The sequence below is a fragment of the Tetrao urogallus genome (assembly GCF_951394365.1).
Source record: "Tetrao urogallus genome assembly, chromosome: 8".
NCBI lineage: Eukaryota > Metazoa > Chordata > Aves > Galliformes > Phasianidae > Tetrao > Tetrao urogallus.
The window spans coordinates 34,195,042-34,222,601 of NC_136821.1; the positions used below are offsets into that span (position 1 = coordinate 34,195,042).

Sequence of the window (27,560 nt, forward strand, 5' to 3'; positions counted from 1 at the left end):
ACCTTTTGATTTACGTGTGCTAGGCAGGTAGGAAAGCTGCTGTTTCCCGTTCTGCAGACAAATGCGTGGCTTTGGGAGAAGTCTGTGCTGAGCTCCCCCTCCCTGTGCCTCCAGGGCATGACTTGTGGAGGGGATGACTTGCGAAAACTCTCTCGCCAGACCCAGACAACTCTGATTTCCTCCGCTGTGGTCATTTAGCCATTAAGATGTCAGATCCTGAAGACATATCCTCTCTTGGGAATGAGTGACATCCTCACAGGTGGAAGTGTGTTTGTAATTTGGGATGATTGAGGTGATTGTTTTTCAGGGCTGTTTCCTGCAGGCAGTTCCAACAGCTGTATCAGCAAGGCTTCCAGGAGCAGAGCAGCTCTGTGCTTGCCGGTGGGGAGCGTAGTTTTGCCCAGGGCCACGTGGAAATGACTCAGTACAGACCCAGGTGGATGTTCTTGTCTTCAGCAACCTGGCTAAAGCGTAAGCATTACAAAGCAGATCAGTGAGAGTCAGGGCAAAGCCTGAGTCACTTGGCTCTGCAGCTGGAGGACCAGAGCACTCCCAGGAGCCGAGTGAGGACTCCTCTTTGGAAGGTGAGGGTGGTGGTGATGCTGTGCTTGGGCTCGAATCTTCCTCTGCAAGACTTAGCTGTAGGCCCTGACCACCTCAGCAGCTTTCACGCCTCCTAATCCATGGCCTTTTTGTCTGCTGAGCACCTCAAAGTGCTTCACTTTGCATGGTGCACATTGGCCTCCTCCCTGAGCAGCAGTCCAGCAGGTGCATCAGTGCCACCACTCCCATCAGTTCTCTTGCATCAGTTCAGACAGTTGACCTGTGAGAGCAGCAGTTTGGGGGAAAAATGTCCAAAATGTCTGACTGCACAGAGACTGGTGTGAGTGTGGCGGGGACACTGTGCTGTTTTTCACCCTCCCTTCTCTCCAAGTCCTCCTTCGTGCAACTGAAATGTAATTACAGGGCTCAGAAAATGTGTAAAATGATGTAGAAGCTGAGCTCTAAATGAAACAGTGCCAAGAAAATCACAGCGAGGTAGGAATATGGATTGGAAAAAGGCCTGATCCTGGAGATCTTTGTGTTTCATTCAGCTCCTTTCTAAAAGAGAGTGGGAGTGCAGGGGCTGATGGATGTGAAGACTAATTTTTTCCTACAAGATGGAAAAGAAAGGTTGCTCTAAATGTGTTCTACAGGGTTAATAGGCAAACCTAGCCAATTATTGTGTCCTCCTCCCAAAGCACTGAGTGGGGCTGAGCAACATGAGCAGACTGTGGCTTGCTTACTGGTGAGTGGTAGAGCCCAGTATTCCACTAACATGCCTTTCAGTTGAAGCCATAAAGAGGGTCCTAACGGAAACCATTTGGGATTTAACCCTGCTGATAAACTTTGGACTAAAATAATGTCGTGTTGAAATAGCGGAGGTTTAAATTACTATTTGGTGTTATTATGTGGGTCCATATTCTTAAATAAAACAACTCTGAGACGGCAGCTTTTTCAGAAAGCTCCAAGCTTGTTGTGTTCAAACAGAAGCTCAGTGAGTGCTGGACTTTGGTCTGTGCTGTAACCCAGTTTTCAGCACAGTGATATTGTGAAATATGTTGTGGCTCATATATCACACTCTTCATCTGCTGATTAATTCTGAGTTTCCCTTCGGTCGATCGATGCCCCGGTGTGATTCTCAGCAGATGAAGCAGGGGTTTGGCCAGCATTACTCATGCAGTACATACTTCCCCATGGACCCGTTGTGCTCACGTACCGCTCTGACCTCCCTGCAGCTCGGGGCAAAACTGCTTTAGGTCTGCTCCAAAATGGCTTTTTGCTCATGCATGGGTCTAAAGCAGACACTGCCACATCGTGGGTATCCACCAGCTCTTGCTCATCCCTGGGCTGTTGCTCTCTTCTGCTGACCTTCCATCCCAAGCAAGACAGGGCTGCAGGTGCTGCTCCCAGGCATAAAGCCCAGCCTTGCTTCTCCCCAACACCCCACCTCCCCACTGGGAAAACCCATGGGCAGCACTGGCAGCCTCTTACTCCATCTGTGTGCTATCTCCAAGCTCGTGATGGAAACGCTGCGCCCTGAAGTTGATGAAAGGCAAATTAAAATTAGATTTCCCTTTTGAAAAGCTTTAAAAAGTATTTTCAGCATTCCCTGATGGCCTTTCAAGGCTTAATGGCTGGCCGGGGTTGCTTCTGATGGAGCGTCGTGCACTGTAGCATCTGTGCTGCTGTAGTCAAATGTCACAGCAACAATCAGCCCTCTCCCCTTACAGTGGCCTAACAGTGCCACTGATGGGGCAGGCAGCTGTCCCAGCAGGGACAAGGCAGGAGCCCAGCAGATGGGTCCCTGGCAGCAGCAGTCTCCCACTCTTCTCCCTCTCAGCATCCAGACCATGGGGTGCAGGACTTAGGATCCTCCTTCGTAGGTTAAAAGCAGGGGGCAGAGAGCAGCAGGGCTCTCACCTAACATGGTGATGGGTGCTTGCATGCACTGCCCGCCCCAGCCCCGCTCCTGCTCTCCCTTAGCACTCCTGCAGGATCCCGTGCTCCTCTTTGTCATGCAGAATACAGACTGCTCTGACTAATTCCTTGCTTCTGATTATTCAGTGCTGCACACCAACAGATGTGCACGTAGGAAAGTGCACACTGTTAATCAGGGACTGTTGAGCCATATGGCATGTGAAGATGGAATATTACAGCTCCGTAATGAGAACCTCCTTCACATACAGCAAGGACAGCCGTAAGGCATTCTCACCAGTGCTGTCAGCTCCTTCGTCTGGTGATAACTTGTAAGTGAGGGCGTGGAGTCCTGGAGCACCCCTTGGCCGAGGTCCACCTGCTGTGAGTTGAGTTCAGAGGCCCTGTCTGTCCGTTGAAAAGCATGGGACCGGCTCCTGAGCCACCTGTAGGTACTGTAGTTACAGTAGAGATGCAGCTGGCTCTGTTGCATGTTCAGTGCTATTTCTTGGCCATCTTCCCAGCTTGTTTTAGTGACCCAGGGCAGCGGGCACCACGGAGCCCTCTGTTAACCCATCCAGCTCCCAGCAAATGGGAGCTGTAAGCAAGAGTGTCAGCAGTCGTAGATGGTTGCAAAACCAGAAAAAAAAACATGTTAGAAAGGGTCTTAATTTGGGTTACTGTCCTGAAAGATGGGTGGTGTTGCCTTCTTGCACTGATGTGTGGAATCAGACCTGATGGTCCTTATGGCTCCCTTCCAACTCGGGTTATTCTGTAATCAAGCTCCATTCCTCACTAATACAGTGAGTCCAAGTCTTAGTGTATCAGATGCAGCGCTGTGACTGACGTGCTCCAATGCTGTCATTGCCCAAGGAGAGTCTGGGTGCTCGTTTTGCTGCTGTGAGGGACCAGCCTGTGATACCCAGGGTGCCCACCATGACTGCAAATGAGATTTCCAGCACGGTTTGCCATTATGAGTAATCGTCCCAGTTTGCAGCAAAGCAGCCCGCAACTTGTCAGAGCTGAACACAAGTTCAAGGCGTCACTTATTTTTGGTGGTGTGATATTTCAGCAGAACTCGAGGTACCTGGAGACAGCCTGACACTGGGGAGTGGCTCAGAGGCACGTAGTTTGTAAGCTTGTAAGTGTGTTCAAAAACACTCCAGTGTGATGCACAGCTTTCCTATCTGCCGGCAGGATTGGAGCTGGCTGACACACAGCATCTTGTTTAAAACAAGGTGTTACATCCCTTCCATTAGGTCCTTTGCACACGTAGGGTGTGTGCGGGGCGTCTGTGCAGTGGTGGGCCTTCATTTCGTGGTAATTCTGCCTCTGCTTCTCCCCAGGAGGACTTCAGGAATAAAGTTGAAGATTACATGAAGCGCTACGCGAGATGATGAAGGGCGATGGCCAGCAGGACCACAGCTTCCATGCTGTCTTTAACTTCAACAACACCGACCAGAAGAAAACCAGCCCGGACTGTACCAGTCCAGTGTCCATGTTGTACCGAAGAAGAAACCTAACTTCATAACTTGTCCATGTTAAAAGGAGAGTTCAGCATAAATACAGCAAGAAATTGTGTTTGTTGGTTGAAAAAAAAAAAACAAAAAAAAAACAAAAAAAAAAAACAACAAGTTGTTTGCTTACTTTTAAAATGTTTACTCTTCTGAACTGTACTGTATATCCTGTTGATGAGATATGCTTGACAAGTTAAAAGAAATCACTATTGGAATTGTAATTATTATTATTATTTTTTTTTTTTAAAAAACCTTTTGCCTCGTTTGGGGAAAAAAGAAAAAGCCAAAAGCAAGCAGGTGGTGTGGGTTTGGAACACTTCAAGTTGGCAATAAAATGGTCTCCTGTGAACCAAATCACAATCCTGTTGCTTTTGATGAGCAGGAACTGTAGGAGCTTTGTCCAGGAGCTGCTGGAGTCAGGCAGAGTGCTCTGCTGAACGTCCCCTGTGCTGCAGCACTGGAACTCCCATGGTGTTTAATGTAAGTCCCTTCTTGTCACAAGTTTGGAATTTTTACAGTGCTATTTTCAGCTCCTGTTTGGGCCACAGTATTTTTTTTTGTGTGCGTGTGAAGTAGTTCAAAAGAATATAAGGCTAATCTGTAACTTAAGTGATTGTGTAGTATTAGTAACATCCTATATATATTTTATATATATATATATTTCTGTGGAAAAGTAATGAAAGGGAGATTTTTTTGTTTAAGAAATCTGCCTTTGCCTTCAGCTGGGGATGCAGTCGGGGGGGGATCAGTTACCATGACCCTCAGCAATCACTCAGCTCCATGCTGTGTGCGGGCACTTTGCTGACCCTCTGCTGGTGCTCTCAGCTCCCACTGCTCACCCTGACCTTGGGGGGGATTGCACAGCAGCTTTTATACGTAGATAAACCCAGGAATAAATGTTGGTGTGGTTTCATACAGAGCGCTTGTTGTGTTGTGCAGTGGCCAGGTCTCTCAGTCCCCTCCTCCTCTGTGTGCACAGGGCAGCTGCAGCGGGTTGCAGCAGCCTTGCTGGCTACGTTTCCCTCCTGCAGGTGTTACTGGAGGCCCAGAAAAGTGAGGAGATGAGATGTGTGGATGGCACGTGGCAGGAGCGCCTTGCCTTTTAGATAATGCAGCCTTTGTATGCATTGGGAATGAAATGTGGAGCAGCACGTTCCTTGGAGCAGGAGGTGACTGTGGCGGATCTCTACTGCCAAAGTGGTAATGTCAGGGAGAGGAGGCAGAGAAGCACACACAGGCAGGGTGGAAAGCACGTTCAGTTTTCACTAGTGCCAGGGATGAACCCCTCCACGAGGTTGCGGGGGGCAGCAGGCCTGCAGGGGTGCTTTGGGGCTTGCTCTTGGCCCACGCTTGGCACGTGCCTCATTCCAACAGCCTCCCCACTGAAATCCTCATTCCATCGGCTGAGTGTAATCCCCTAGCTCTGTTTCTCCCCTCAGCTTCCATATCTCACCTGGAGATTCCCCCCTCCCCCCCCCCATGCCTCCCTCCCCTGGGCTTGGTTTGGAGGTGAAGTCCTCCCCTGGGCACCTAAAGGAGACCCACAGGGACACCCAGTGGGGCAGCAGGGTGGGGGTTTGGGGACCCTCAGCCCACCCGGAGCCTGGCTTCGTGGAGGGAATGCACCAAAGACTGCTACCTGCTTTGCTTCTTCGTGTATTTATTTAATTAGGAAAAGCACCTAATTCCCATTGTTCACTGGCCCTGGGGCACCTCCAAGGCCATCAGTGCCGCTACTGATATCACCTGCCAGTATGAAGCAGTGACCATCGCCCATCTCTCCACCTGTAGTCGGAGCCTGTCTGCAGGTGGGCAGGGGGAGAAGGTGCTTTTCCTGCTGATACAAAGGGTAAAACAACAAAAAAAAGGATAAAAAGTGAAGGTTTTATCATCCAGGCTGTGCCCTGACCCGCTGTCCTTGTGGTTACGGCACGTCCCAGTGCTGTGCTGGCACCAGAGGCAGGACACCGACCCCTGCCTTGTTTTTTTTTGCCCCGATTTTTCCATTTTTTTCCTTTTTTCCCCCCAGTGGATGCTGTAGGCTGCCGGGAGGGAAGCAGGGAAGGTCTGAGCAGAGCTGTGGCACTCTCCCATTACCCAGCGAGCAGCATCCTCAATGCCACCAGCATCCCCATGTTGTTAAGGATGGATTTAATTGGAAGCCACCTGGGAAGGGGCCAGCAGGGGACGCAGCGGCACCAATGGGGCTCAGCACCCAAGGATGCTCCTTGGCCAGGTTCTCCCCTACAAACCATCTCTAAACGATGCCCTCGCTGCGTTTGCTCCGCCACACCACCAGCGCTGTCACCAGCAGGGTGACGAGGATGGGCACCAGGATGAAGGGGCAGAGGATGCCGTTGGGGGGATCACGCAGCGCCCGGCCGGATGGGGAGCAGTTCCTGAAGTAGTGGCTGTGGACGGCGACGAAGAACTCATCCACCAAGCGGTTGGGCCAGTAGCAAGTGAGGTTCTCAGCCACCGCGACCGTGCAGTTCGTCAGCTCCCCGTAGGTGCTGCAAGACAGACAGGGCAGCGGGGTGGCAACAGTGGGGGACTTGGGTCCTCACCAGCCTCCCGTCGCCAGGTGCTTCCCACAGACCCCACTAAAATGGATCCGCCCAGCCCTGGATACCAACAGAAAGGTTTGTGATATTAAGAGTATTACTGTGCGTGTAATGAAGGTAAAATATAACCAAAAAATATAACCAAAAATAACCAAGATAGGATGTAATATTCCATAATAGAAGTATGGTTGTATGTATGTCAGAAAACATATTTTCTATCATAGAGATCATACCTTCTGTTACAGAGGTGTCTGTATGTGCACACAGATACTTGAGACTGGGTAGCCAGGGACAGAAATAGGTTTCTTCTTCTAGTGAGCCACTTTGTAAAGGAAGGGGGAGGAAAACGAAAGAAGGCAAAAAGCTCACTTTCTAAAGGAAAGGGAAAGAAAACAGTGTCTTCCCCTGCAAGGTCGCTGTTCAAGACAGTGCATCCCACAGACACTTGGGAAGCTGGCGATAAATAGAAATGCCTGGGGTGTATTCTTAGCAGGGTGACAGCCTGGCGGCCCCTCAGCAGCCAGAGCTGAGTGACGGCTGCAGCTGCGCTGCCATGCTGGCACTGGGGTGGTTCATCCTCCTCCATTCCCACCACACAGCGTGCATGTAATTTGTTATTCAAATCTGCCTTCCCAAAGCAAGTGGCAGCTCACACAGCTTCCCCGGCTACATTTCTTCCTGGGAGGGATGCTCAGGCTGTGGTGCTGTGCAGGGCAGTGCTGCAGCCGATGCTGCTGGAGGTAGAGACGTGTGGATGTGGCACGGATGGACATGGACTGGTGGTGGGGCTCAGCCGACTGCTGGTTGGACACACTGATCCAGAAGGGTTTCAAGAATCAAAATTCCTTGGCTTGGGGGGAAATATGGAGAACAAACAACGAGGCTCTAGGCCCAGAACATCCTCTCCTCCGTAACCCGAGGCTCGTGTTCCCACGGAGCAAATGAACTCGTGCAATCAAATTAAACACTGTGAGTTTATCAACATTTCCTCCAAGTGCCTCAAGGATAATAAGTTTAGCAGAAGCTATTCAGAAGAAAATCAGGATGTCAGAGATAAAGAAGCAGCTCCCTAATACAACTCTGCTTCCTGTGCTGTGGCCTCACCGAAGATCTGGAGATGGATTGCACCTCATCCAGCTCACAGGTGGCACCGAATCAGGAGGTGCACTTCCCCTTGCTCAGAGGCAGCAGCCCCAGACATCATGAAAACAAAGAGATGTCCAATGCACTCTGTGCCACAGAAAAGAACAGAATAAGGGCTAATGCTGGTCTCGCAAACCCATTGAATCTTTCAGGAAGGAGAGTCAGATTTTGGGGCAGATGAGGTTTCCCAGAAGCAGAACATCTCCCACACAGTCTTCCTGCTCTTTCTCGCCTCAATTTTATCGTTGATAAAGAGGAAGGAAAACCCAAGCTGTCGTTTTTGTAGGCTACATATGTGTTTACATACACATAAATGCACAGAGAGGAAGATATCAATTTGGCACAGAAGAGGAGGAACAGGCAGGAAGTTAACCAGTTAACTGTATGTTTGTGCAACACACTCATGGCACGTGGCAGCATCTGCTCTCCCTTTCCAGCTGCTCTCCATTTCCAGCTGCCCTCAATCCCCAGCTGTGTTGCAGGAGCTTGCTTTTGTACACTCTTCTGTCTCTCAAGAGAAAGACCATGCCCTGATGTTGGATGAGAGCACAACATGCAAAGTGAGCTCTGGTGAGAGCAGCCCAGGACCCTGCTTCTCATCTGCCACAGATCGCTGCTAATTCCCTGACACTGATTATGAGCAGCAGAAGGCTGCCATGCCGTACCAACAGCACGCCAACCTCTCCTCCAAGATGGCAGGAAAAATCAGCATGCGACTTCTGGACGCGAAGGGCAAGCCTGTAGGACAGCCTGAGACTTTAAATACAGAGGGTGTCTCACACTAAGGGAGCGTGGGATCTCTGGGTCCCTCTGGCCCAGCCCCTGCTCCAGCAGATACCCAGAGCAGGGTGCCCAGCACCACGTCAAGGTGGGTCTGGAGGGTGGGTCTGAGGAGGAGGCCCCACAGCCTCTCTGGCTAGCTGTGCCAGGGCACTGTCACAGTACAACAAAAAAGCAGTGTGAAATGGCACATTTGGTCCGTTGTGAAAGAAAACCCATTGCTGAACTCAATCCATTCCCCAAATCAAATATGGGTGCAGGAGGTCCCTGATGCAGTACCACCCACACTGTCCCTTAGGCTCGCCAGCTCTGACCCGGCTCTCTTTTGGGCTCATGAGGTGTTCTGGAGAATCACAGAATCACAGAACTGTAGGGGTTGGAAGGGACCTCTGGAGATCATCGAGTCCAACCCCCCTGCCAAAGCAGGTTCCCTACAGCAGGTCGCACAGGTAGGCATCCAGGCAGGTCTTGAACATCTCCAGAGCAGGAGACTCCACCACCTCCCTGGGCAGCCTGTTCCAGTGCTCTGTCACCTCACTGTAAAGAAGTTCTTGCGCATGTTTGTGCGGAACTTCCTATGCTGCAGTTTCCGGCCATTTCCCCTTGTCCTGTCTCCACTCACCACTGAAAAGAGTCCGGCCTCGCCATTCTGCCCCCCACACCTTAGGTATTTATAGACCTGGATCAGGTCCCCTCTCAGTCTTCTCTTCTCAAGGCTGAACAGACCCAGTTCACTCAGCCTTTCCTCACAGGAGAGATGCTCCAGGCCCATCACCAGAGGGTCATCAACAGAGGAAGACCCACACTTACCCCATGGTCTCATCCCAGTCGCACCACAGCTGCTGCCCGATGCCCTCCATGCTGAGCTTGAAGGGTCGCAGGCAGCGCTCGCGGATCTGCCTGCCGTACTCCGCCTCATGGCACGCCGTCGCCGCGATGAAGTGATGGGCTGAAAGACAGGCCAAGGGGTCGTGGGTCACCACCTCCCCATACTTACCATGGGACTAGGCAGGGAACGGCACCCATAACTGAGCCCTGCCCTGAGCCGGTGCTTGGAGCTAAACCCATCTGCCAGAGCACCGCAGGAAGTAAAGGCAGCCCTGCTCTTAGACAGCCCCTTAAAAACATGCCGTGCTTTTTGTCATTTTCCCCTCTCCCCACTTATCATCAGTTCCCTTCCCCATCATCTGCAGTTACTTGTCCGAGTGCCTGATGCCTGAATCAATTATTCACAGTGTGTTCTCCCAGGTAAGGCATGAATAAGAAAGGACGCAGCCTTATCCTCTGCTGATGGCACGGACTTCAAATTCAGTGTTCTTGTTAAAAACCAGCAGCACAGACAGGTCCTGTCTGAAGAACTCCTTACAAATTACCTGCAAGGCGCTGTGCCTCCAAACAAATACCCATCTCTGCATAGATGGTGTGCACCAGCACCAAAATACTGTCGCCACCAGTCTGAGCTCTGCCATAGAGGGGTTTGGGATCAGAGGAGAAAGATGCTTCTTGTGGACTCCACTAGTGGAATCTGGGGCATGAAGACTGCACTGGAGAAAGGCTGCAGGGAGTGACTGTGAGCAGCACGACTGGGCTCCCATACGAGCTGTGTTATTGGATGAATTTGTGCCATTTTTTCTATGGAAAGCAGCAGTAATGTTACGCAGGAATCAGGCTGAAAGAAAAACCTTAGTAGGAATGATTTACTGCAGCTGGCTATAAATAATACCTTGCTCTTGGTCCCAAAGTGCCTGCCGGTGCCTTTGCAGCTACTGGAGCACATTGCAGGCAAGCATCGCATTCCGACTCTATTTTTTGCTACATGTGAATAACTCAGTGCAAAAGCTGGAGGAGAAGGGGGTATTTTTTATTTCATTTCTTAACAAAAGAAATAATTCGTGCATGGTTTAGCTGCAGAAATGTTGGCCTTGGGAGCAGCGGGCTGCGATGGCCAAAGTCGTCCACGGGAGCAACGCTGAGCACAGGGTGCAAAGGGAGAAAGCAGGGCTTGGAGAACGGACTGAAAAGCAGGCAGGAGAGGAGCCAAGGGGAACTGGGAGCAAAGCAGGAAGCGGAGCCATGCAGAAGCAAGCAAGGCACGCAAAGCAGAGAGAAGAGCCGGGGAAGAGAAAGCTGCCCTGAGAAATTCAAGAGCAATACAACGTGAGGAAAAGCAGAATTTAACTGAGCTCAGCCTGGCTGCCCGGAGCCAATTAGCACAGATGAGATTGGAGACAGGTCATCCACTTGTACCAGCACAACAACTATTATTAGCGAAGCCCCAGCATTTCCTGACATCTGTTCCCGAATAACAGACACCGTGGCCACTTCCTAGAGGAAAACACCTTAATTGGCAGCTCCACCTCGGTTGGAAAGACAAGAAGCAACCACAAGCCATACCTGAGCAGCTGCAAGCTAAAGCTATCTCGTATTCAGCACGGAAATGAACTCAGAATGAGAAAATAAAAGTTAAAGACACAAAGAAATCAAACCAAGCAAAAACCGACCCTTGGGAGCTTTTAGTGCTTGCCAATCAAAGCAACTCAAAGGCATGGATGGGCTGAGCATGGCTGTGAGCAGCTGGGAAAGAAGTGGCAAGGCATATGAGGAGTACCTGAGGAGGACCTGTTCAGGTCCCTCAGTTTGCTGTGCTGTTAAGGAAATGCCATTAAATGAACGCCCCTGTGACACCCCTGGATGGTGCTGGATGTAGAAGGAAGAAACATGTGGAGCACGTTGCCCATGGATGTGTTAGCAATCAACCCAGTTCCAGCTGGACTGGCAGGCTTTCCTGGTGAAGAGCCCTCAGGGCTGCACAGCAGGGAGCAGAAAACAGCTGGATATTCAGCTAAAAGCTCGGAGGTGTAATTAAACCCCCAAAGGTTGCAGACCACTGCTAAGTGACGATCGCAGCAGGGCGAGCAGTGAACAAGCACATTTATCTACAAGCCAGCAAAGCTCTGGGTTTCAAGGACTAAAATCCCAGCATTTTCTCCCGAACGCTACAAAACCCCAAGTGAAATCATTTGCTTTCTGAACAAGCCCAGGCTGAAATCACTCCGCTTTCCCCCTCTTGCCTGCAGGTTTGCTCTGTTGCACTGAGAATGAGCTCTGTGGCTCAAACTCCACAGCACCAGCGAGTGCTCCCAGCACTACAGCTAAGCCCACAGCCTCCAGCCGTGCCCACATGCAAACAGATGGGCTGTGGTCTGCCTGATGTGCCCAAACCACCCATGGCACAAACGTGTGGTGGCACCAAAACTTAGTGCAGAGACATTGCTGAGAGCTTTCTTTTCCTCTGTGCTATCAATAAGGCCCTGCAGACAGCCTTCCCTCTCCTCAGAAGAAACCCTGGGCTGAAGCACTGTCACGCTCAGGCACCTCTGGTGGCAGAGCTCCACGGTCAGTATCTCATGGAGCATCTGTTACAGCGGTTTCCTGTACCTACAGCCAACTTCTCCCCATTCAGGTTTGCACAGAGCAGCTGAGGTACAATTTAATCCAATCCAAACTACTGGATTAAAATTAAAACAGGACTGACTTTTTGCCTGATAGCAGAACTGCTAGATGCTGTTAGCTAATAAATAAATGGCAACAGGCAGCCCCGGGCTGCTCCAGTTCCTTCCCTGACCTCAGTTCCCTGTGTGGAGCAGCAGGAGAGACGCGATGTTCTTGTCAGGTGCTGGTGGCTGTCAAGCACATTTCCTGGAAGGCGACTTCTCTTGGATGTCCCTGGACTTAACTCCATGCAGGACAGAGCAGCAAATGCTCTTTTTTCCAAGAAAAAGAAAACACCAAACCAAAACAAAACTGATTTAGCGCATAGATAAAATAAAGACCAGATGAAGAGGGGAGGGACAGGACTATGAATCAGAAGCCGGGCACGCTGCACACCAACTGCTGGCTGACTGCACACCAAAACCTGGCATGAGCAGTTAGCTATAATTACATCCTTAATGAATAGCGTGGGCTTTTTAAAAATTATCTGCCCTGGTTAAATTATTGGAGAGAAGCACGGGTTTTCATTACCCAATACTCCCAAAGACCGTGGGGTTGCAAGGAGGAGGACAGAGGGACCTGCATGCTCACCCTGCTGGGCTTTGGGGCTGATCAGAAGGATGCTGAGGCGACCTCTGCCTGTGTGTGTGCATCAGGAGGAGGGTCAGCACCACAGGCACAGATGCTGGAGGTCAGTTTGGGGACAAGCAGTGCTCTGATCACGTTGCCTGGCTTCCCAAAGCATTTGTCTGCGTTGAGCTGGGTGCATTCCGCTGTGCACAACTAGAGGCTGCTTTATGGAACTACCTTCGAGATCTACAAAAATGGCTCCCGGACACGCGTTACTCACTCAGCTGAGCACACAGCCTACAAAGAACAAAATAAATAAATATAAAAATCCATTAGAGCAAAGGAAAATAAACAGCTCCAGTGTCTTGCTGATGCACTCATCCCAGGCTGCAAAGAATTACGGCTCGCCTAAATACTTTCAGCATGCATTTTCCCAGCTAGAGAACAATTTATTTCACTTTTTAAGATGGGTTTCTTGACGCAGGCTATTTTTCCCTTCCAGCTGAATAATGCACTTCTCTCCTGCTCACCCACACAAAGCACAGATGGCTTCCCACCAAGCCTTACCTAAAAAGACATGGCAATGCCGGCACTGATGGCACAGCGACCCAGCAGAGCACGAAGCAGGTCTGAGCCCAGGCTCACTGTTGCCTTTTCGCATACGGAGGCCAACATCTCTCCTCACGAATAAGAACCTTCAAGTCCCCTCTGTTCCAGGGCCTAATGCAGCCAAATGTTGTGATAACCCTGCAAATCTGCTTGGGTTTAACAGAAATAATGTGGTTTTCTGACAGCCTGGAGCTGGGATCACTTCATCCATCGGCACCAGCAACAACCAAGCTCCACACGCAACCTGGCCCACAGGGAACTCCACAAATGTGGAAATCAGGCAGCAGAGCCCACAGGAGAGTCTGCTCCTGCCAACAACAAGCAGCCCCAAGCTGACAGCTGTTTCACCTTTAATGGCAGCAGGTACCTTGGGACACAGCTGGCGCTCCAGTGTGGCAAGCAGGGCTGGGGTTATTTTAGATGATCCCCCAGTTGCAGCCAGCTGCTTAGAGCACCAACAGAGCATTTTTTTGCTAAGAGGAAAGCTCAACTGGTGAGGCTGGCAGGAAGATGGTGAAGAGGAAGGGAAGGTGCTCCCGGCCAGCACGAGTGGCTGAGCTGACTTGACACAGAAGTGACCAACTCACCAGAGACGCAACAAAGCGGTCTCAGCCTTTATCTGGCTCCCCCAGTTTTATTCTGGATGCCATCCAGGCATCTGAAGCGTCTGTATTCCTTTCATAACACCGAAACAGAACCAGCTGGCCTCCCTGAGCACTTCTGCATTGCGCTGCACCATGAGACCACAGCTCAGCACGAGGAGCTGCAGTGGCACGGCAGCCGGGGCTCAGCAAAGCCCCTGCACTCTGTGAGAGCTGAGCTCTCTGTGTTTGCCTCAGCACTTACACAGCAAGCTGCCAGCACTTCTATTAGCACAGCTTGTTTTATCTTTTCTTTCTAAAAAAGAAAACCCACACCTGCTTCATCAGAAGCATCAGCAACCTCCACATTCACCACTCCACTGTCTCAGTGGTCACCCCTAGTATGGCCACGTCTGTCCATGGCAACAGAGCAGCAAGGAACAAACAGGGTTTTTTTCTTTTAATTTTTTTTTTTTCCAACTAGAGCAGAACATACTTTAAAAAAAAAAAAAACAACAAACAAAACCTACAAAAGGACACAGCGAGAGAAATGCATCCCCAACTCAGCGCCAGGATTAGCTGCCATCCATCACAGCTAAAGGCTTACATAGAAGCAGACGTCCTGCTGCGAGCCCTGAAAGTGGAAAAGAGCAGCCTGGAGTACCACCAGCTCCCACTGTCTTATTTAAAGTCCCTGAACCCAAAGCACGTGGTGGAAGGTGCAGCAAAAGAATGAGCAGAGGTCCTGCAGCTGAAGCAGGGAAGCTTACGGTTAACGACAGCACAGGGATGAGCCCATCACAGCACACAGCTCCATGTATCATTCAGCAGGGTTACCAGGAGAAAACCTGCACTGGAGTGCAAATAGGGGAAAAACAAATCCACATTTCTTCAAAGAGCACTTGAGTTTCGTGCAAGAGTAGCTGCACGGCACTGTGCAGCTTGTTTTCTAAGCAATCTTAAACACACTTCTTATACTAAAGCACAATCCTAAGGTTTTTACTGGCTAGACTCAGGTTATAAGGCAATCCTCCACCTGTTGCACACAAAACCCTACCAACATCGAGGAGACCTCATGCCTTGTGAAAGCAGGTGGGTGATGCAGGAGTTCCCAAAGTGAATGGCAGTCTCCCACCTGCCAATCCATCCCCAGCTCAGAAGGGTGGCCAGAAGGAGCGCTTCAGGCTGCGTCCTCTCCTCGTGCCCGGTTCAGAAATGGAAAATGGCAAAACCCCTCTTAGAGCAGTCGCCCCGTCGTTAATTTCCGTATTAGAAGCCAAAGGCAGGGGATGTCTTCTGGCACGAGTGCTCTTCAGTGCGTCTCACAGAGGACCGTGTTGGACGGCATCACCGCCTGCACGCGCAGAGCCCAACTTCGATCGTTTCTCAGCACTTGGGAACGAACGCTCCTTCCCGTTCCCCCCGCGGCCGGCAAAGCTCGGGCAGAGCCCACACAGCCCACGTTCAGGAGCCTCTCCCGGAGCCCCCGCTCCCCCCTGGCTGCCGGCGCAGCCCGCGGCACTCACCCAGCACGAAGCAGAGGAAGCGGCGCGGCAGCAGGGCCATGGCCGGCAGCGAGGGGCCCGGCTGCCGCCTCGCCGGGAGCTGCCGCGCGATCGCGCCCGTCCTCGGTGCTCGTTTCGCGTTAACAGAAATCAAACGAGTTCGCACAGCTCCACCTGCAGCCCAGCCGCGGCTCCTCGGGAATCGCTCTGTTACGGACATCCCTCTCCGTCATCGCAGCAGCACGCCGCCCTCTGTAAAGCATCGCGCCCGTCTAATCGCACAATTAGGGAGCGCAGAGGGCAGCGAGCGCCGTTAGCAGCGCGCTAGGGCAAAGCCTGCCGCTGCGCTCAGCTGGGCGCACGCGGGGGGGAAAGCAAAGCGGAGGCCTGAGCTGCGGCTTCAGGACGAACCAGCAGCGGCGCCTGGCAGCGCAGCGCCGGGCCCTGGGGAAGCGATTGCCGCCGCGGTTCTGTTGAGGGGAGACAAAACGGGTGAGATTTGGAAACAGCAAAAGAGCCGCACAACTCTGGGAAGAAGGCATCGCCACCTTTATTCACCGTAAGGAGGCAGGGCAAAGCCCAGCTGAGGGACGGAGGTGCGATGTGATGCGCGGTACCACAGCACTCGCCCGTCAGTGGCCGCCAGCGCTGGCTGCCCACGGCAGGCACATGCCTCAGCGTGGATGGAAAACCCTGGGAGCGGCTCCACATGCAAACAAAAGGCTGCGTGCTCCCGCATCACCCCGAAGCAGACCTCAGGGAGAGCGCAGCCAGGAGAGGCTTTCCCCTGTGCTGTGCTGCAGCATGCAAAAGGAAGGCTGACAGGCTCAGCTCTGCAGGGCACGGCTCTGCTCCGAGCAGCCGCTGCAGCACTGGGTTCACGCAACCAGCACTGCGTGTTCTCCAAGCTGGGCCTTGCTGCCTGTCCTGCCCTGCCTTGTATGAAAAGGATGCCTGACATTTCTGCACAATATTTGGAATCGCTGTCTGGAAATCGTGCAAGCGTGCCGGCTGTTTGAGAGCACTGCAGCTATCGCTGACACAGAGCAGCACCACGAGCCGGGGCTGCGTGCTTCAGCACAGGGAAGTGCTGCTATGAGAGAAGTCTGCTATGGGAGCCTTCAACCTCAGAGAAATGCACTGAACGACCAGACAGGGGAGAACTACTTACCATCTGCCTGCACACAAAGCCACTCTCAAAAGACCTTGAGGCAACGTTCTGTCAAACAAAACTGCAAACCATGCAGCAACACTAAGCGAGTTTTCACAAAGCTCTACCAAAATCAAACAAACAAGAAATACAGAACAATCCCGGAGTGAGCTGGACTGCAAAAATCTGTCATGTGAAGCGTTCAGTTCTTCATTACATCACCTACACAGAAAGAAAAACAAAGAAAAAGCAGATTAAGTTTTGCCTGAACACGTGTATGCGAAACAAAGCCTCAGCAGTGCCAGCATCCCAGAGCACCATTGGCTGAGCTGCTTTTGCTACGGAGGGCGGAAGTTTGCACGCAAGAGTGAGGTTTCCTAGCCCTGAGAACTGCACAGAAAAGTTATGCTGATAGAATAAAATGGTCCTTGTGAGACAGATCACATCCAGAGGTAATTGTTTGCATGGCCTGAGTTAATTCAAAGTTCTCAAGTCAGCATTTAGAAGGGAACAACTTCGCTCCAACTCCATGCGTTTCCTGGTGGTGCTTTCAGCATTAGGCCAAACTTCCCTCCCTGTCTTTTCGAATGCAGAGACTCCTCCACAATTAACAAATACACAGACGTGTAAACATTGAGATGTCCAACTCGGGGCTAACTCTGCCAAAGGGAGAAAACAATGCAAGATTTCCAGGCAAGCCAGTAGAAGAAAGGAACCATCTACAAAGTCCTTCAGTGTGCAAAAACTAGAGGATGTGCAAACTTATTCTGTTCAATATCTGCACCGAAATAAATATCACACAGAATCACAGAATTGTAGGGGTTGGAAGGGACCTCCGGAGATCATCGAGTCCAACCCCCCTGCCAAAGCAGGTTCCCTACAGCAGGTCGCACAGGTCGGCATCCAGGCAGGTCTTGAACGTCTCCAGAGAAGGAGACTCCACCACCTCCCTGGGCAGCCTGTTCCAGTGCTCCGTCACCTCACTGCACAGCCGTTCCTTCGCACATTGGTGCAGAACTTCCTATGCTGCAGTTTCCGGCCATTTCCCCTTGTCCTGTCTCCACTCACCACTGAAAACAGTCCGGCCTCGCCATTCTGCCCCCCACACCTTAGGTATTTATAGACCTGGATCAGGTCCCCTTTCAGTCTTCTTTTCTCCAGGCTGAACAGACCCAGCTCACTCAGCCTTTCTTCATAGCAGAGATGCTCCAGGCCCCTCACCATCTTGGTGGCCCTCCGCTGGACTCTTTCCAAGAGATCCTTGTCTTTTTTGTACTGGGCAGCCCAGAACTGGACGCAGGGCTCCAGATGAGGCCTCACCAGGGCAGAGCAGAGGGGGAGGATCACCTCCCTCGACCTGCTGGCCACGCTCTTTTTAATGCACCCCAGGATGCCATTGGCTCTCTTGGCCACAAGGGCACACTGCTGGCTCATGGCCAACCTGTGGTCCACCAGGACACCCAGGTCCCTCTCCGCAGAGCTCCCCTCCAGCAGCTCATCCCCCAACCTGTACTGGTGCATGGAATTATTCCTCACCAGATGCAAGACTCTACACTTGCTTTCGTTAAACCTCATCCAGTTTTTTTCTGCCCAGCTCTCCAGCCTGTCCAGGTCTCACTGAATGGCAGCACAGCCTTCAGGCGTGTCAGCCAATCCTCCAGCTTCGTATCATCAGCAAACTTGCTGAGGGTGGCCATTATCCCCTCATCATGGTCACTGATGAAGATGTTGAACAAGAGCGGACCCAGCACAGACCCCTGGGGAACACCGCTGGTTACAGGCCTCCAACCAGACTCTGCACCGCCAACAACGACCCTCCGTGCTCTGCCACTCAGCCAGTTCTCAACCCACCTCACTGTCCACTCATCTATCCCACACTTGCTCAGCTTTGTTATAAGGATGTCGTGGGGGACAGTATCAAATGCCTTGCTGAAATCAAGGTAGACTACATCCACTGCTCTCCCCCCATCCACCCAGCCAGAAAAAATCATCAGGTTTTAAATCAGTATTGAGCCTCTACTGGAATTCCTGTGTGAAATGCTACACAGGAACTGGCCATTAGATGTCACCTTTGCCCAGAACATCGATCATGTGCTCAGTCACTGAGTTCATCACTCAAACCCACACAGTAAAACCCCCAGTGTGCCCAGTTTGATAGCTGTACTAGCAAGCTCCTGTGTTTACAGACATTCTACAGCAACAGTCCATCTTTAGAAATCGTTGTTTTAGCGATTCCTTCCCTTACTTTCGTGCAGGAAGACGTTCCTAGGAAGTTCTCCTAGGCTACACAGCTAGATGAATTCACATCTGTGTTTTTATAGGCTAAATACTCACTGATTGACACTGCTTTCCCTGTACCAGCAGCCGTTGCTTTCCTTAGGATTGCAGAGGCCCTCTGCGTAATGGAGCTGATGGTCAAACCACTCAGGACACCATTATTGTTCTTCCTCACCTCCAGCAGAGCATCCACGATTGTGTCTCTATAGGAGCAACAGAAATAACTGCTGACATCACTTTTTGTGCAGTTGCTTAGCGCTCCAGCTATCGTGGCTATGGCATCCCTAAACCTCTAGGTGGGGACCGGGGCGACAAATCCCCCCCTTCTGTGAGGACAGAGCAGGTCTGAGACTGAATGTGTACAGGTCTATGGGCCGGATGGCTGCATCCCAGGGCTCTGAAGGAGCTGGCTGAGGTGGTTGCCAAGCCACTCTCCATCATTTTTGAAAAGTCATGGCTGTCAGGTGAGGTCCCGGATGACTGGAGGAAGGGTCACATCACTGCCATTGACAAGAAAGGGAGCCAGGAGGACCCCACGAACTACAGGCCGGTGAGTCTCACCTCTGTGCCTGGGAAGATCATGGCACAGATCATCCTGGATGACATGCTCGACCACATGAGGGATGGGCATGTCATCCATGACAGTCAGCACGGCTTCATCAGAGGAAGGTCATGCTTGACCAATCTGGTGGCCTTCTATGATGGAGTGATGAAATCGGTGGACAAGGGAAAGGCGACCAATGTCATTTACCTGGACTTGAGCGAGGCCTTTGACATGGTCCCCCACCACATCCTCATCTCCAAATTGGAGGGATGTGGATTTGATGGGTGGACCACTCGATGGATAAGAAACTGGTTGAAAGGATGCAGACAGAGGGTGATCATCAATGGCTCTGTGTCCAGGTGGAGGCCGGTAACGAGCGGCGTCCCCCAGGGCTCTGTTTGGGACCGGTGCTCTTCAACATCTTTATCAATGACAGTGATGTAGGAATCGAGTGCACCCTCAGCAAGTTCACTGATGACACCAAGCTGAGCGGTGCAGTCGACAAGACTGAAGGAAGGGATGCCATTCAGAGGGACCTCGAGAGGCTGGAAAGGTGGGCAGGGTGAACCTGATGAGGTTCAACATGGCAAAGTGCAAAGTCCGGCACTTTGGCTGGAGGAATCCCAGGCATCCGTACAGGCTGGATGGAGCGGTCCTTGAAAACAGCCCTGTGGAGAAGGACCTGGGGGTCCTGATAGATGAAAAACTTAACATGAGCCAGCAGTGTGCTCTTGAGGCTCGGAGGGCACATGGAATCCTGGGGTCCATCAAAATAGGGGTGGCCAGCAGGGACAGGGATTGTCCCTATCTGCTCTGCTCCTGTGAGGCCCCATCTGGAGTACTGCGTCCAAGTGTGGAGCCCGCAGTACAAAAAAGACAGGGAGCTGTTGGAGAGGGTCCAGAGGAGGGCCGCTAGGATGATCAGGGGACTGGAGCACCTCCCCTGTGAGGACAGGCTGAGGGAGCTGGGCTTGTTCAGCCTAGAGAAAAGAAGGCTGCGGGGTGACCTCGTTGCAGCCTGCAGTACCTAAAGGAGCCTACAGAGGGGAGAGGAATCAACTCTTTTAAAGTGTTGATATGTGTAGGACGAGGGGAAATGGTTTTAAGTTGAGGGAGGGGAGATTTAGGTCAGACATCAGGGGGAAATTCTTTACCCAGAGAGTGGTGAGGTACTGGAACAGGCTGCCCAGAGAGGTTGTGGATGCCCCGTCCTTGGAGATGTTCAAGGCCAGGTTGGATGGGGCCCTGGGCAGCCTGGTTTAGCATTAAACATGGAGGTTGGTGGCCCTGTATGCAGCAGGGGGGTTGGAGATTCGTGATCCTTGAGGTCCCTTCCAACTCTGGCCATTCTGTGATTCTGTGATTCATTACCAATCAGGGCAGAACTACAATCCAAGCACTCTTACCTACTAGCTTCTGGATGAATGGCTTTAAGTTTCTTCATTAATTTGGCAAAACTGCTGAAGTTCAATGCGTTAGGAGACATAAAGGCTTCTGATGAGTTAGCGGAGAGAGGCGCAGCAAGTGCTCTTGGCAGGGAATTCTCTCCAGCATCCTAAAATTGCATGAAAAGCAGCAAGCAGTGAGTGGGCTATGTGCTGCACAAGTCATCTGGAGCATCTTTACTACCAGTAAGTATCTGTGTTACAGAAAAAGGAGAAGTGAAATTCACACAGCGTATTTACGGTTCATTAGCCATTACTATTTTTGCCTTGACCAACGTGAGTGAACATAGAAATGATACCTATGATATCTATTGGTTTGGGGATAAGAAGAAACATCACAACTTGATGTGGGAGCAAACAAATGGTGATATCACTCTTTTCCAGCATGTCACCAATTTATAACTGACACACTCCGTGCTTTCATACCCTAACACTGCTCAGTAAGCAATAAATAGAACATGTTAGAGGAAGGAAGTTGTGAGGCTCCAATCTGCCACATAAAAAAGCCACAGTAATCATTAATTACCTTCTGATTAACTGCAAACAGAAAACGTACGGAGTCTTCAGCAGAGGACTTGGGGCACTTTGCTTCTGAAGGCAACTGTGTAGAGCAAGGAGCTGGTGAAGAAGCCCTGGGCAGGAGAGGCACCTTCAGAGAAGCAGGAGAGGGGCCAGGTGCTCCCACAGAACCAGGGGCTGACGGCAGTGTTTCATTCTGATCACAGCTTGCACTGCTAGCAACAGAGAGGGCTTCACTCCAAAGCTTCTTCCCAAGGATTCGGGAAGCCGAAGATCTGTTCTCCGATGGATTATTGACAAGCTCCACACTTATTGGTTTTCCTTTAATTTTTGCCTTGTTCATTTCTTCCACTGCTAACTTTGCTGCAGAGACGTCTTTAAAGCCAAGAACTGCACACCTAAGACATGAAATAGGAAGCTAGGTGAAGTACAGCTTCAGTTGCTACACAACGTCAGTAAGTATTTTGGGATTGTCAATATGAACACATCATGACTTGTTCATGTTCATCTTTTGAACATTAACCATGTCACAAGAGAAAATTCCAAGCTGCTTAGCTTCTCATAAGGTGAGAAGCTGCCTGGAATCACAGGTTTTTGCCAACTAATCTGTATCTACATTACTTAATAAAACTTTACTAATTTACCTGTAGTTATCAGAATCTCCACAGAGCAGGACAGAGATCTGGTACTTCTGGAAATGCAATCTCAGATCACCCTATAAAAACACACATGTTTTGTTTGCAGGGATATAGCACGAAAGTTCACACGAGCAGCGAGACATCACCGCTATGGAAATGGAAGCAGGCATACCTCTGACACTGAAGAACTCAAGCCACCAACATAAACAAAGGAGCACTCATTTGCACCCTCCGTTATCTTTGCTTCTGATAACAAACGGAAGAAATCAGACTGTTACCATTTTTTCAGCTCAAACTGACATCTCTAAAGCAATTCTCAAGAAGCCATTACAGGGAAGGATGCAGAAAGGGACAGAGAGCACAGTGCCATTATGAGGTACGTCACCTTAAAGCATGTGACCTCACCTCTCAAACCAACCGTGTCTTGTTTCTCTTGGCACTTCCCCACTTCTTCAGATTCTCCAGAAAAGTCTGTTCCTGTGAAGTCCTCCTCAGCATCAAACCAACATTCATTCCGCTCTTTGTTTCTCACATGTCCTTGACAAATACATTTCAGTGTGTCAAACTCAGATGAACGAATATCAGAGGATCCCAGCTACTTACATTATTTGCTGCTACTTGAAGAAGAGGTGACACGCAGCAGGTCACCCTTGTAGCAAAGGTTTATGACCACTTTTTTCTGGATACAAAGTGTAATAGATGGCTGATGTATAGGGATGTCCTACTGTGCCCCGTGTCACAGTGCTTACTGGCATGTATTTTATACCACACCCCTCACCTCACCCCTCAAACAATGAGCAGGCCATGCATCAGAAGCAGTGAGCTTACCGTGCTGCACGCCCTGCTTTTCGAGCTGCTCTTGGGACATCTTGGAAGAAGCAGAGTCACTGGGCTGCTGGCCATCAGTCAAACATGTGGGCTGTGCACCCTCCTATGAGCACGTTCCAGTTATATCATACAGCTTGCACTTGATAAGGCCTTTTTTTAACTTCAGAACATTAATCAGTTAAACAGGTAAATTTTAAAAAGAGAACCTGATGATCCCACCAAGAACCCCCACATTATTTTGCTTCCAAAGGACCATAGCTGTTATCAGAGCATAGCTGAGAAGAGACACTGCTCCCAGCACAATGTCTATCAAATAACAAAGCCCTACCTACCACGTTAACAGGAGTTCTGATTTCTTGCAATGCTGAAGCTTCAAAACCTGCCTTTCTCATGCCTGAAACAGAACTGCAAAAGATCCAAGGACTTAATACAAAGTACAGCTCCACAAGTTTTAATTTAATTGCCACTGCACAGTTCCCATCTGAGAACACTACAGAGTAGAGCCTTCCTTGAAATGAAACCACTGCACCCGAAGTGCTATGCAGTCTAGAGCAACAAGATGCATCCCAAAATATAGGAATCCCAAGTCAAAGGGGAGCAGAGCTTAAAAGATGTTCATTCGGAGCTTTAAAACCGGAAGCAAGGACTACTTACCCAGGGCAAAGTTCCTCCCTGAATAACTGTCAAAAGAGAAAACAGGACTTCATTTTCAAGAAAGAAATCATTGAAAGCAAAAAAAAAAAGAAAATTCACAAACATACCTTGCATGGGACATAGGAAGAAACAATTGGCAATAACTTTATCTCAACTGACAGTGGTGGAAGTGCGCTCAAAGGTGTGCCCGCTTGTATTTTTGCTCTCATACTGCTGTAATTCATTTTTAGCTCTTCCAAAACTGACGTGACAGAGGAACCTGATTCAGTATTAGCAGAGGTATTTCCGTGGTTTCTGTTAAAATAAAATCATCACAGAATCATAGAATAGCCTGGGTTGCAAAGGAGCACAATGCTCATCCAGTTCCAACCCCCTGCTGTGTGCAGGGTCACCAACCAGCAGACCAGGCTGCCCAGAGCCACATCCAGCCTGGCCTTGAATGCCTGCAGGGATGGGGCATCCACAGCCTCCTTGGGCAACCTGTTCCAGTGCCTCACCACCCTCTGAGTGAAAAATATTGCATCCCATAATAGGAAAGATAAATTTTCCCCATCAGCAGCACGGTAAGACATCCAGAGGCAAGTCTGCTGCAGGGCAAATATTTAGCAATTAATGCCAAGTTATCCATTTCACCCAGAAGGACATTAACATACCTGCTAAAACATGCATTTTCCTCCAAAGCCAGTTTGTGGATCTTCAAGCAGTGCTGATAGCACATCTGATAGTGAGCATTTAGAACCTGCAATTCTGCTTCAATAGCTCTCTGCAGTAGATTTTGACAGACAGACACAGAATCCTTCACAGCTTCTTTGTTGAGGTGTGCTGGCCTTCAAAATAATAATAATACAATCATAAAGCGTTTGAGTCAATACTGCAGGTTTCCTATGTTTTACTGTTTAACGAGCAGCTTTACAGGAGCTACGTCTGAGGTGATTTAAGGAAAAAGACAATGCAATCAGTTCCTCCTGTTTGCAGAATTATAGAATCAGAACCTTTAGAGTTGGAAGTTTTTACAGAATACCTTTAGAGAATCACAGAACGGCCAGGGTTGGAAGAGACCCCAAGGATCATGAATCTCCAATCCCCTTGCCACGTGCAGGGCCACCAACCTCCCCACTTAATACTGACTGCCCAGGGCCCCATCCAACCTGGCCTTGAACACCTCCAGGGACGGGGCATCCACAGCCTCTCTGGGCAGCTGTTCCAGCACCTCACCACTCTCTCTGTAGAGAGCTTAAAAGAACTTTCAAGAGTTGGCCGTCCAGTCCAACTCCCCTACAACAAACACAGCCTTTCCATCTGCAACACAGAAATCTTACCCGGCATCTAGAACTCCAAACAGAGAACAATCCACGACCCACCTGTCAGCCTTTATCTTTACACTGCTGTTAGACGACTCAGTTTTGGATTCCCACTGTTCCTAAATAAAGATGATTACAAAGAAGTTACGGATTAACATTTGTATATGCAAGTTCCGAGCAGTGTTAGGTTTACAAAGCTATGCGTCAACATTATTATTATTTCTGAAGTTACCTTGACTTGTGAACTTCTTTCATTTGCTGCAGCACTACCATCCTGGTGCACATCAGCAAGCTGTGACCCCATTTCCTCTGTAGGACCAGTCCCAGACAGCCAGTCTGTATTGCAAGCAACACTGGCACAAGTTTCCCCAAGCCAACCCACACGTCTAAATTTGTTCATCACTGTGATCTCTGTATTAATTGCCCTGGATAAGAGAGGAACTTGAGCACTGGTACTTCTGCTGGTTGTAAAGCAAACTCTAAAATCAGAACTTGCGTCGACAGCCTGGTTAACTTTAGAATTACTGACCACATTTACCAAGCTTTCACAACACTCCAAGTTGAGAGAGGCAGAGGTATTTGCACTGCAAGATTTCCCTGCAGCTTCCTCCCCAGAACAGAGATCCTTGCTAGTGAGAACTGCAGGGACTGGACACTGGTTCTCATCCCCCTTTGAAGCACAGTAAGCACAGCTGGCACCACGCATGCACAGGAGAGGTTCCTCACAACTGTAAAAATCAGAGTCCCCTGCACTTTTGCAGACCTGTGTGGCTGTTGCTTGGGCCCTTTCCCTTGGTGACAGTAAAGGGCTTCCTTGCTCCACTAAGTTGCTGTGAACACATCCGTCGTTCTGTCTGGGCTGTGCACCGCCACGTAAGGAAGCATCTTCCACCTCTGCACGGTCAAGTGCAAGCAGATTTGGATAACTCCTTCCTCTACTCCCGTATGCGTGACTTTCAAGCACACTTCCAGTAAGACCACTAAGAGATGCTGCCTGCTCCTCCTTACTACCACAAACCGTGCCACTGCCAACAGGCAGAGAGTCCTGGAGCAGCTGGGGAAGCTCTGGCACAGCTGTACAACACTCAGAAGCAGAGTCAGAAAGATTTTGTTCTTTTGCAGCTCCGCCACCTGCAACGTCATGAACTGGACCTACTGCCACTAGGGCTTCCTTTCCTACAGCTTCCCTTTGCTCAGACAGCTCGCTTGAGCTATTCCCATCACCAAAGCCTTCCTCGTTCGCACTGATGTACTCCAGCTGTGAATCTTCACCCACACGGAGGTGACTCCCAGCATCATAAACCCCGCAGCTGCACCACGTACCACCAGCACACGCCGTCCTCAGCACACCAGCTTCTTTCCGGCTTTCATCTGCCTCGGCGCTGAAGGTTCTCACTCTCACGTCATACACGTCAATAGCAGCATCTAAAGACGTACTCAAGTAAGGCAAGCTTTCCTCCGATAACGCTGCAAGGCCCCCGCTGGTGCTTTGCTGGGCTTCCCGCGGACGAGGGCAGAGCAGGGAGCCGCGCGCGAAGCGCTGCTGGTTGCTTTCAGCACGGTCCTCCTGCAGCTCCATGGCGCACATCGGGCCTTCTCAGAAGCGATCCACGCAGCTCCTCCCGCAGGCAGCCACGACCACCTCCTTCCCGAAACCAAGCCAACCTCACGGTATCCGCACCGGACGAGAGCACGTTCTCCCCCTACCGCCGACCGCAGCCCGCGCCCGCAGGCCCGGCCCTCACAGTACAGCCCGCCCGCCAACTGCCCGCCACGCGCTCAACGGCCGCCGCGCCTGATTGGCTGAGGCGGAGCCCTCGCGCTGCCGCCGCCATTTTTCCTGACGCAGCCGCGGCTCTGTCCTATATCTTACCGCTATCCAGAGCGCTTTGACGCGGAATTGCTTTCGGTCCTGGCTGCTGCGGTGCAAGGTCTGCTCTCCCAGAGTCCTTAAAACGCGGTAAAAATGCGTTGAGGCTTCTAAACAACGCAGCGGCGGTCTGAACGCACCCAGCCCCGAAGCACAACCGCCTTCAGAAGCCCGCCCGCCCGCAGCCCCAGGGCCGCGCATCCCCACACGGCGCTGCTCGGGGCCGTTTCCCAGCAGCAGCACGAGGACAGACCACCAAAAGCACCCGACAAAGTGATGTTTTTTATTGGCAACTTCTGCTGATGAGTTTCCTTTTCCACACTCCTTGACATTTATATATATAAAAAGGAAGAAAAACAAAAAACCAACAACCAATAAACTTTTTTCGGGTAACATTCCATTCTGCAAACATTAATATTATTTAACATTTGAAAATAAACGCAAAGCAGTTTTAAATAGAAATTGTAGGAGAATTGTGGGGCCATTGGAGGCAGCCCTGCCTGGAGCCCAATGGAAACAACGTGGGCACGTGCTGCTGTCATCATCCAAAGCCCTGCTGTACATTCTTCACAGGAAGACACAAACCAGTTTGCATTAAACCCAACGGTGCTTTCTCTTCCCTTATTCTAAAGCTAAGTCATACTGAAAGTTATGGGGGGAAAAAAAACGTAGCTTCAACATCCAGCTACTTCATCACACACGACGATTCCTACTAAGAGCATATCCAGGTTGAAATACACAGCTGATTTCTGTCATGAGGCTAATGCTTATGGGGTGCAAGATGCAATCTGCTTTAAAAAAAAAAAACCCAACACATCACTTCTTGATGAGCAAAACATTATTTTCAGCCTTTTGGACCAACTCTGATTTGTTGCTCCTGAATATTGCCAGGGGAGTTTCTCACCGCTACCACAAATAAGATGACTGATGGTAATCCCACACTTCATCATCAGTTAGCAAGATGTAGCAGTTAGCATGTTTATTTGCATTCAGAAAAACCCTTAACTCATCTTTTTTTAGGCCCCAGAGGCTTCATACACCAGAAATTACACAAGTCACATAAAGTTGTAAATAGGTATCGACAGCGATTTTGAGGTATTCCATGAGAAACATGGA

At 50.4% G+C, this 27,560-nt stretch overlaps 2 protein-coding genes across 4 annotated transcripts in view; one reads left to right on the forward strand and one right to left on the reverse strand.

Moving 5' to 3' along the window:
* UBE2F (ubiquitin conjugating enzyme E2 F (putative)) overlaps positions 1 to 4,253 on the forward strand; it is a gene marked incomplete at its 5' end in the record, with an annotated part of 62,902 nt that extends 58,649 nt beyond the window's left edge. For all 3 annotated transcript variants that reach the window (XM_079539356.1, XM_079539358.1, XM_079539357.1), the window contains one exon: positions 3,804 to 4,253. In XM_079539356.1, coding sequence (XP_079395482.1) covers positions 3,804 to 3,854 — 51 coding nt within the window. In that variant the 3' untranslated portion in view covers positions 3,855 to 4,253. The remainder of the gene's footprint in view (positions 1 to 3,803) is intronic.
* Positions 4,254 to 6,231: 1,978 nt separating this feature from the next.
* LOC306949116 (RNA-binding protein 44-like) lies at positions 6,232 to 26,153 on the reverse strand (the record flags this gene model as incomplete). The annotated part of the gene is made up of 16 exons (XM_079538895.1): positions 6,232 to 6,487; positions 9,272 to 9,410; positions 15,240 to 15,392; positions 18,703 to 18,848; positions 20,596 to 20,744; positions 21,161 to 21,551; positions 21,798 to 21,868; positions 21,964 to 22,037; positions 22,197 to 22,328; positions 22,620 to 22,722; positions 22,952 to 23,024; positions 23,274 to 23,299; positions 23,381 to 23,567; positions 23,927 to 24,100; positions 24,635 to 24,693; positions 24,807 to 26,153. The coding sequence occupies 16 exons, from the start codon at positions 26,151 to 26,153 to the stop codon at positions 6,232 to 6,234; spliced, it is 3,480 nt and encodes a 1,159-aa protein (XP_079395021.1).
* Between the last annotated feature and the right edge of the window lie 1,407 nt (positions 26,154 to 27,560).